Source organism: Gavialis gangeticus, unplaced genomic scaffold, assembly GCF_001723915.1.
Source record: "Gavialis gangeticus isolate Ggan-Ray unplaced genomic scaffold, GavGan_comp1, whole genome shotgun sequence".
NCBI lineage: Eukaryota > Metazoa > Chordata > Crocodylia > Gavialidae > Gavialis > Gavialis gangeticus.
Window position 1 is genome coordinate 18,145,483 of NW_017729027.1, and position 10,696 is coordinate 18,156,178.

The window sequence follows — 10,696 nt, forward strand, 5'->3', positions numbered from 1 at the left end:
GTGTCAAAGGCCTTGCTGAAGTCTAGAAAGACTACGTCCACGGTGACACCTGCATCCATTGCCTTTGTGACCTGATCATAAAAGGCAATCAGGTTGGTCTGACATGACCTGCCCCTAATGAAACCGTGCTGGTTGCCCTTAAGCATCATCCCTGAAGCCGGCCCATCACAGATGTGCTCCTTGAGGATCTTCTCAGAGAGTTTCCCTAGGATTGAGGTAAGACTGACAGACCTATAGTTGCCCGGGTCCTCTCTCTTCCCTTTTTTTGAATATGGGGACCACGTTAGCTACCTTCCAATCATCTGGCACCTGGCCCGAGCACCACGAGCGCTCATAAAGCCATGCCAAGGGCCCTGCAATAACCCCAGCTAGCTCCCTCAACACCCTGGGGTGGAGAGCATCTGGACCCGCTGACTTGAAGATGTCCAGCCCCTCCAGAAGCTCTCTAACCCAGTCCTCCCCAACCTGAGGTCTGGAGGCATTCCCCTCGAGTCCATCTGGCATCACAGCTGTGAAGTCCCAGTCCCTGCACAAGAAAACAGAGGTGAAGAATTGGTTAAAGAGTTCCGGTTTCTCCTCTGGCGCAACCACCAGATTGCCCAGCGTACTTTGCAGGGCCCCCACATTACCCAATAATAATGAAGCCCAAATCATGTCTGTAGAGTGAGCTTTTGCAGCAGGCAGCAAGTCTTTGAGGAAGTTTACTTTCTTATCAGTCTACATCACCATAGATGGCTCATGAATTTCAACAAGCTTAGAAGTAACTAAATGTATTCTTATTCTGACTTTGCATTACAATTTTATTTACAGCTATAAACAAGTGGCTGCCAATATCTGCTTCAAAGCACCTTCTTTGCATCTGGAAACTGGATCCAGTTACTGATGAAACACTATTATTATGAATTTCAGGCATAAATGTGAACTGTCCTACTAGTGTAACAGCATGGCCAATCACCTTATTAGGGGGCAGTCAACCATGCTCAGTAGCAGCAGCTATAGAAAGGCTGCTGGTGAGGGATAGTGTCACTGGGAACTAAAAACCTCAGGAAGCAGAGTCTCAGGGCAGCAAGCTGTGAGGAAAAAGTTGCAAATGATGTGCTGAACTCATAGGTGGATTAATGCACAGGCCAGCTGGGCCTGGGCCCAGAGGCCCCTGCGTTGGTGTGGATGAAACCAGCGGCTGGGCTGGGTGTGCACAACACAGCAGGCCATAGCTACCAGGCCCCATTTGCTGAGCACCGCTGCAGCTGGACTGAGCCAGGGTGCTCAGCAAATGGGTGAAGGGCTGCCCCCAGAGCTTGGTCTATGCTGCATGCAAGTGGGCAGTGGCTCTGCACCCCTAGTGCTGGCTCCAGCGTGGACCTGTGGGAAGGGATGGCCATGGCTCCTGCCCCGGACCTGGGGCACATCCCACTTCAGCCACTGCTCCCACTGTGCCAGCTGGGGACAGAGTCTACTGCTGCAGGGCAGGGCGTGTGTTGGGTGGGGACCTCAGTTAATCCACCCCTAGCTGAACTGAGGGCTGCCTGGAGGGACCAGATAGCTGTGCTAAGACCCAGACTGCAGGGGTCCCCTCCAAGTACAGGGGAGAGGACAAAAGGGTGGGGGGTTGCATGTTTTGTTTCTTTAAAAAGACTCTTTTGATTGATGTGTACTAGCCAAGTAGCTCCTCAAGGAGCAAAAGCCTGCCAGAAGGAGCCCACGTGCAAGATAGCCTACTTACACCTAGACTAACATATGACCAAGATGCAAACAACCATAGGGGTGAAGGAATAAAACTGACATATACTCCCCCAAAATATTTTTATTATACTCACATACTTCACTAACCTCTCTCACTATTCTAGCAAATTTTTGAGGACTCTTACATGAGTAAGTCATATCATTATGAGGTAGAAGTTTTATTTTTAGTTGATTTCTTCTTTAACAGAGTAATAATGGCATTTCTCCAGTACAAGACAACCATCTTTCCAATATTTTAAAAGGAAACAAATCTATTAGTCAACATAAATAACATTGAATAGATCTCTCCCAATTTACTACAGCCTAACAAAGGTGCTCAGCTGAACAGAAGGTGCTCTTAAAAGTTATGGCATTATTTTGCTTAGCTCAGCAGATTATTGGACATGTAGGGCTGAGAGATTGCTCCCCCTTCTGGGATTCACATGGAATTTACCACAGGGAAAAAACGCAGTTGCCATTAAACAAAGAAAATTGATCACCTCCAGAGGCTGACCATGATGATAGAACTCATTTTGCAAATAAGATTGGTCCCAACTTCACCACTTACAGAAAAAATCCAACATTTCACCTTTGTTTTCCCTCTCATACGTCAGGGTCCTCACATATTATATAATGACCGGGGGGGAGGGGGGGGAAGGAAAACCCAACAATAATTATAAGCTTGCTCCTGCCAACAGTGCTGAAAGAAAAAGATTTGTGCATTTACTCTTCATTGAAGATTCTCAGATACAGTGAGTTATGTGGTAAACTTAAAACATATGAAGAGGTTGTAATTAACACACTCAAAGAACTTCAGATTTGGACTGGTAGCACCATATCCAAAACAGTGGTTATCAACCTTTTTAATCCCACAACCCATCTGAATAACTGCAGAGTGATGTACATGAACTTCACAATCAAAAGTAGGGGAACTGGAACCAGTGGTAGTATAATACAGCTGCCTTAGTGAGCCACTATGTCAATGCAGGGCAGTGCGATACAAAGTTGCCTGGAGCCAACAGAAATGTTCAATGGGAGAGGGAAGAGGAGGAACTCACCATCTCTTTACATCTCTTCCTACATCCCAGTCATAGCACCTCCATACCTACACGGAGGCCACAAGAAACTGGGGCTCAGAACCACTGATCCAAGATGTTAGTGAAATCAGTAAAGGATTTGATCTCTATATTTGTCAGCTTTCTGTTTTCTTGAACCAATAAATTCTTTTCCTTTTTTAGTTTTATTACATTTGACACGGGGAACTAAGGTGTGGTACCATATGATGTCAGGTGTGGTAACAATAAAGTCACTAAAATTCAATGAAAACTATTGTATCAAGTTTTAATATCTTCACATTTTCAACTGAGCAGTCTCAGAACAAGGAGATGCGCTGGGTCTGGAAGAAGATGAATGCCAAGGTAAACAGGAGCATCCTGCCTGAATCAAAAAGGGATAAAGGCAGAATGGCCTTTCTTTATTCTGAGTTGAAGAGCGATTCATTTCTTAACCTCCACTCTTCTAAGAGCCTGGAAAAAAGGCCATCCAGCTCATCTTTTGCTTTGCAAAGTACCAACATGTAAACTCACAACAAAACAGCTGACCTTTAGGGGAAGCTGCAGGTACTGCACGCCTTGCAAATCATGTTGCTATTCCAGAAAGCATTTATGCCCAGGCTTGTGTCTATCCCTTTTCAAGGAAACATTTGTGCATGTGCTTGTTTTCCTAGATGAATGCCTAATAAGAATATCTAAAAAGTAATTTAGATGGTAACTGTAAGCACCAAGAAGGCTAACATTGACCATAAATGTAGAAACAAAAAGAATACTGTCTAAGAAACGTCAATTTTCAAACTATGTTGGTACTGAACTCAGATTGCTGCAACTTTTTATACTGGCAGAAGAAACTAAATCAACTGACCAACTGACTGAATGCATGTATAAAAGTGTGCTTAGTTTAAAAAAATGCATGCAACAAGTGAGGTCCATTATGTTTCTGTGGTATGGCTTTTTCACTAAATGAGACTCTTTAACCATTCCAGCTCTTTTACTTGCATATGAAAGGCCCAGTGCTATTCCCTTTCAGCTCAGTAGAAAACTGCACAAGTTTTCCAAGAACAGGAACAGACCTAAATTCTACATGAGCCTTAGAACAAGTAAGGAAACTACTAAATACAATGCCTTTAGTTTAGGCTATGCAGGCATCACTAACGTACAGCTAGACTGTATACATATTTGAAGTTACACTGTGACACTTTGGTTGCTTGCATTATTGAAAATGTAAGCATTCTACTTCTTTCCAATGTGATTTGTGTACATAAAAGGTTAAATAAATGAACTGTGCACTTCTCTACGGTAATGAAATTCCTGTGGAAACAGGTCTCTGCATTTGAATTTATATCAGAAAATATATTAATCATAATTAAATATTGCTCCTGTGAATGACTGCATTAATGATTGAATACTTAACCAAATTGGTATTGTTTTATGTTCATGTTAGAAATAATTCACATTCAGTTACCAGTAAAAAAAAAATGTAAGTGCTTGTTCAATCACATTTTCTTCTAGCTCATGATATTTAACTCAGATGCAAACAATAATAGTAATGCAATGCTAATGTATATTAATAAACAAGTCCCATTTTTCATAGGGTAGGCTGAAGCTACAACAGTAGACAGCAATAAACTGGAGCAAGTAATATGGATTTAATCTTTTAATATATTTGCCTTATAAAAATAAACTTTTCTAGCTCAGTAAGAATTGCACACTCCAATCCAAACAAAATACATCATCACACACATGCTGTGCCACAGGAGATCTAAAAGCCTCTGCAGTCCCTCTTAAATGATCCTTCCTCCAAATTATACACATCACCTCAAGCCACACTAGACATTCCCAGCTGCCCTCTCCCATGGATGGAATCTATGAAAATAAATGCTACATAGCATTTACTGCCTGTGACAGGGTTACAGAAGAGAAGAATATTATCCATCAGTACCATTGGGAAAGGCAGCTTTGCTTGGATTCCCTCCTAACTCCTTTTCCACTGTACCAGGCAATTACTGCTATTTTTTATTTGTTTGAATTGTTATTAATATAGTTAGTATAAATCTCACATATATATTGGAAATAAGTATAATTGTACCATGTATGTACTGTATTTGCTCAATTCCAAGACATTTTTCTTCCTCCATGCATCATAGAGAAAACAAATCCTCATCTTAGAATTGAGTATGGGACCACTCCAGCTGGGAGAAGCAGCTGTGCAGGGAACCCAGCTGGGGCAGGGACAGCATCAGTGGCATGCAGATTCCTGCTTCCCACCCTGCTCCCTGCCCAAGTCCCCTACTCTTTTTTTTCCCCACACTAACAGCCAGCCAGGCTTTCCTATTCAGTGGCTCCCACAAGTCCCAGCTAAAGTAGTCTGACTCTCAGTTGTGGCAGGAAAGGGAGAAGCCCCAGAGCCATTCCCTGCATAGAGTCCTCCTTCTTTCCCCAGTCAGCACAGAATACAGGAGTTGGGAGGGGTGCTAGGCAGGAAGAGGAACTGGTGTCCTGCAGAGCTAAGCTCCCAGTACAGTGTCTCCCTGCAGCATGGGGCAGGTGTGGGTATGGGGCTCCATCTGTGCTCAGATCAGCAGGAAATACAGCAGAAGGGGGAGTCAAGTTGTTGGAATAAGTGGTGGGAAGTAGTCACTGTGGGGGAGGGCAAGGGATGGGGACAGATTTTAGAACCTAAATGACTGGGGGGCATCTTAAAAATTCAAAATAATCTTGATTTGGGTACAGTAGGTTTATACTTAACTATAGTTTAGCACAACATATCCGTAGCAGAGTACAGGGTGAAATGTAGGCAGCTTGCTATGGGTGCTTGTAACTGCTTGTGCAAATCCAGGTCTAAGATAAGAGGCTGTGAAACAATATGAATTTAAGGCAATCTCTATATTTTAAAAATTAGTAAAATATATAATATGTTTATAAATAATATAAAATAAAGCAACATAGCATATTGTTGCAAACTCAGTCTTACTGAGGGGGGAAACCTGAAATAACCCAACTTTGTCACTAGGTGCAAGACACGATTGTCTTTTTGTCTACAGCAATGGATAGTATGGATAGACTATTTAGAGGCATTTCTGCACAAATCAGCTGAGGGTAAAGTTACACATTACACTTAGACTATACTAAATCTGTGGAATGTTAAGGAGTGTTAAAGTTAGAATGTGCTGTGAGCAGTCGCACATTAAGGGTTAATACTGTTTCTTGCCTGTACAGCTCTGACTTGCCACTAGAGTGCATAGCTAGGAGCCACAACACCTGGGTTCTCTCCCCGTTTGCCTCAGGGGCAAGATGGAGAGGGGGAGGTTGGAAGCAGTGAAACCTGGGAAGCTGAAGGACTACAAATTGCTTATTTTACCTCTGTGGAGGAGACTGAAATTAACTCTGAGCTGTGCTACCTAGCTTATGTTAGGGTAACCCTCACCTGAAGCGGCACCTGAACTTTCAGATGCTCAGAGGGCACTTAACACAATTTAATGAGCAAACATGCAGATGATTGCATTAAGTGCCCTCAGTATGCTCTAAGTGTAATGTGTAACTTGAACCTAAGGGTATGAACACATGTCCTTTTGGAGCTGTTCTAGAAGGGGGGCGGGGGGGATGGACTCTTGCTCTGAACCTCTGAAGAGCGGTTATGTTCCAACAGCTACACATGGGCAAGCTAGGAATGATATAGTCGTAGCAAAACAAGTCCAGCTTTAACACTACTTCATCCAGGGTTCAAAAGTTTTGCTACGTTAGTGTTGCTCCCAGCTTGCCCACATGTAACTGTTAAAACATTTCCCTTTTGAACCAGCTTCAAATGTGTGTCCATTCAAGTCTGGGCAGGGTAAACTGGTCAACATCACTACAGCAAACACATATCCTACCTTTTCTCCCAAGTGTTTCTGTAATTGGATATATACACCTGCTGAGATACAGGAGTCTTTTCCAGCCAAATGACTTCTCATGCAGTTGACACAGCTGTCCTTTCAGGGGAATTGTGGGAAGAACTATCAGTATCCAAGTGAATTTGCCACCACCCACACTAAAAAGCAAGCCCTTCCAAGGCCAAGTTAAACCAGCCAGGTGAGAGAGACCCCCTCCCCCCCATCCCACCCCCAAGTCAGGTAAGATAAAGAGATGGCTAGCACTGGTTATCTTAGAAGTTTTTCCTATGCAACTAGAAGTATTTGAACTATATTGTGGGTAGAAGATTGGAAATAAACTTTGCAAAAACTTTGAAATGAAGACCTGTCCTTAGGACACTCATTGAGAAGCTTCCTGTACATGTGTACATGCTGATCATGCAATTTTATGGGCCTGACAGTATAATTCTAATGAAGTCAAAAGGAATATGCCCAATAACAAACACCTAAGCAAGTATTTCTAGGATAATGTCTTATCTGTTTTGAAGTGACAAAATTGTACAAAGATAAGCCTAGAATTCACTGATTTTTAAAGTGTAGCTGACTGTACCAGTTCCTCTTTTGGTTACCTGCTTTTGGCCCTAGTCCTTATATAAAAGGGCAACCTTTAAAATTGGACTATGTTACATGCTTATCCCAGTTTCAAAGTAATTCTCTATGAGAAAAGAGTCCATGAGAGTTTTATTGTGACACTGTTTCTAAACTTACTAATAAGTGCCACTTAAAAATGGGAAATTTCTCAATGTAAAGCTTAAAACTGAAACACAGAAAATAAAAGAATGTTATTCCAACTCTCAAATTAGAGCCATTTTAAAGTAGAGATATAATCTCTTGGAATAAAAACTTACAATTTGCAGCCTTTATTCATAAGAGCGATAGTAAAGAACTACCCTGGCAAGTCTACTGTACAGACAAGTCATTACTAATGTTACAGAGAAACACTGTATTTGAATACTGGGTAGGTAAGGCAAATAAGGAAGGTAAGTATCTTGATGGCATTTTGAAAAAAATATTTTGTAATGAAGATGTACCATTTTTCCTCTTACAATGTGTGTAGAGAACTACATTCACCAATCAGTTGGTTGGCAAAGGATGTGCCTGAAATACTGAGAACTGTGTAGACATTTGTTATTAAATCAGAACTATATGCATACATTTGGATAATTTATTCAAAATTATATCAAAGCTGACGAACTGTTGGCCAAATCTGTATCCAATGGAGCTCGAAGTGGCTCAGCTGAAAAGCACTTAAAGAAACAGGAGTTATAACAGAAACAGGTGACAGATCTCTAAATTTAATGTTACTAATAGACACCTCTGTATTACAATGGTGCTTCTAGCACTTCCATGCAGAACTGCTCAAATAAAAGGTACTATGTTGGCATTTCCATTTGCCAAAATTGCCATTTGCAATTAAAAATTAAAATTGGCACTTATTCTATGCAGGCAATTATCTAAACGCAGCTGGCGATCTTCCTTGTTTACAGTGCTGCTGTGTCATGACTTCACTTCGTTTGGAAATTTATTTTTATAGGTTTAATCTTGTCAACTTCATTTCCATCTTGGATTTTGTTTTATAATTTTCATCATGCTTTCAAATTAAACTGAAGAATATCAAAGAATGATTTTTTGGCCTTTATATGACAACTTAATTTGTTGCAGTATGCACTGAAATGATTTTCAGAGTATTCCTAAAGTACTGTCCATCCCATAATATAGCCTAGATATAAAAGTCCTGTTAAAACCCAAATAGCAAAGTGTTCCCAATAAATTGCTCAAATATAAGCAGAATTCAGTTTCAACAGTAGATTTGCACAATGAATCATTAAGCTGAACTATTTGTTCCCCTCTAAGTGGACAGCAACCTTCTACCAAAGAAAATGTAACTTTAAGCATGTTCCTATCAATTTTGGTCTAAGTAAATGTACCCGTGAAGTATCTCATTAATCATAGTGCATAGGTTCTTGGCAAGATATTCTACATGGCTATTAAAACTGTTATTAAAGTAGTATTTGGGGATTCCCATGCTGGTATGATATAAAGCATTCCTTGATCATACTTTACCAAACAGAGCTTTTAATAATTAATAAACTGAAAGTGTTACAACTGATAGTGACTCACTTTGCCAACTATCTTTTCAATGAACTCACTGAAGTTCAAAACATAGTAACCTTGCATCTTCTCCAACATACCAACCAGTATCATTTTTATGGTCAAGTGTACTGAGCAGTCCTCGTATATCATGTGTGATACTGAAGAGCAATTCTCCACAGCTTTACAAATATAAAACAGTCTCTGAAAAGAAACGGTCTTCACCTGTACTTAGCATCTATCCCATTTGACCCATTTTATTGTAACTATTTTTTTTTGTGAGTATGGTAGATTGCAATGACTTCCTGCTAGAAAAGGAGGAGTTGTGATAGGGTTAGCCATTCCAAAGGACAGCAAACCTCTGCTGCTGTGTCTTTGTGGTATGGTCACATATTTGGGTAGTAGTGGAACAACCAATAAAGACAGATTAATACTGAAATAACTAACCACTTCCAAGCATCCCCACAGTTTTCACTACAACTTAAGGTTGGATGTTAAAACCTACCTCAGTACAACTCATCCTAAGTAGCCAATCCCTGGTGCAGGTGTCACTTGGTATTACCATTAATTCTTATTGAAGAACATGGCACAATCATAATCATGCAATCATTTTAGTCCCCAAATCTATTTAACCTTTTAGGTTTTATCTCCAGGCCCCAAAAGAAAAGTAGTAACTTGTTAACACCAAGTGAGAGCAAAAATGACCATGGCATTGGAAAAGCAAGGCAAGTTAAGATGGCATTAAGGACAAAGTAGGTGACTTGAGGCTTTCTACACATGGAGCAAGAAACTTCTTGGAAGTCCCCTAATGATCGCAAGACTAATGGTCAAGTATGAAAGGAGTATAACAGTGACAACATGTCCCTATGGCTGCAAAACTCCACTGAACACACACATGACACTGGAGCTCTAAGTGCATTCATAACGATCAAGGCTGTGATCTCAAGGCAAGAGATGACAAAAATCACCTGCTCCATCCATCGTTAACTGAAGACCCAAACAGATGGAGGTGTAAATTGTGAACCTTTTATACATGAAGCCCTGAAAGAATGGGGATGCTGAACCAAACCTACGGGCAGCAACGGAGTGGGCCAACCACTGCGAAAGGCCAGACCTATTCCTACAGCATTTTGTACAAATGCCAAAGGAGTTCCCCATTGTGCACAACCATGTTGGAGAAGCATCGGTCAAGCTGAACGGGGCAAGATCCGGATATGGACGCTTCAAAACAACACTGTACAAGATGAACACCTTGGGCAACCCCCGGCATCCAGCAACCAGCCTGGCACTTCACTGAAAGTCTCTAGAAAAGGCCCAGCCCGGGCAGAGGGAGTCTGCAGCCGGATTGGGACGTTGCTCTGACTCCACAGGACAGAAGAGGGAGATGGCCATACCCCGGGACACCTGCTGAATGGATGGAAGGGGAAGCAGGCTCCTGTGCAGAGCCAGCAGCACCTCCACAGCGCCTCTCTTTCCTCCTAGAATTCCTTCAGCTCAGGGTCCTTGGCGCCCGGGCGGCTCAGCCCCACGGCCCGTGTCAGAGCGGCTCGGGGGCAGGAAGCGTGTCAGGCTCCGAGACCAACCGCGCGGCGGCCGGAGCCCGCCCGAAGCAGCGCGCGGATGAATGGAGGCGGCGGTGAGCAGTAGTAAGGCACCTGCCCCCCCCGCCCCGCCCCGCGCCGCGCCGCGCCGGGGTACTCACACGAAGGCGTGGTAGACGAAGGCCCAGCCGCGGGGTCTCTCCAGCACGTTGTACAGGTAGTTCTGCAGGCGCCGGTACTTGGCGTTCCTCCGGCAGCTCTGGCTGCTGCTGTACGCCAGCGGCTTCCCCAGCAGGCTCATGCGGGCGCCGGGCTTCCCGCGCCGGGGCTCCCGCAAGCCGCCGCCGCCGCCGACGGGGCGGCCGGTGCCCAGCAGGAG

At 42.9% G+C, this 10,696-nt stretch overlaps 1 protein-coding gene across 1 annotated transcript in view; it reads right to left on the reverse strand.

Annotated features, from left to right (window-relative positions):
- KCNQ5 (potassium voltage-gated channel subfamily Q member 5) overlaps positions 1–10,690 on the reverse strand; it is an 849,165-nt gene extending 838,475 nt beyond the window's left edge. Inside the window, exon 1 of the mRNA XM_019520474.1 lies at positions 10,479–10,690. Coding sequence (XP_019376019.1) covers positions 10,479–10,618 — 140 coding nt within the window. The 5' untranslated portion in view covers positions 10,619–10,690. The remainder of the gene's footprint in view (positions 1–10,478) is intronic.
- Positions 10,691–10,696: the final 6 nt, after the last annotated feature.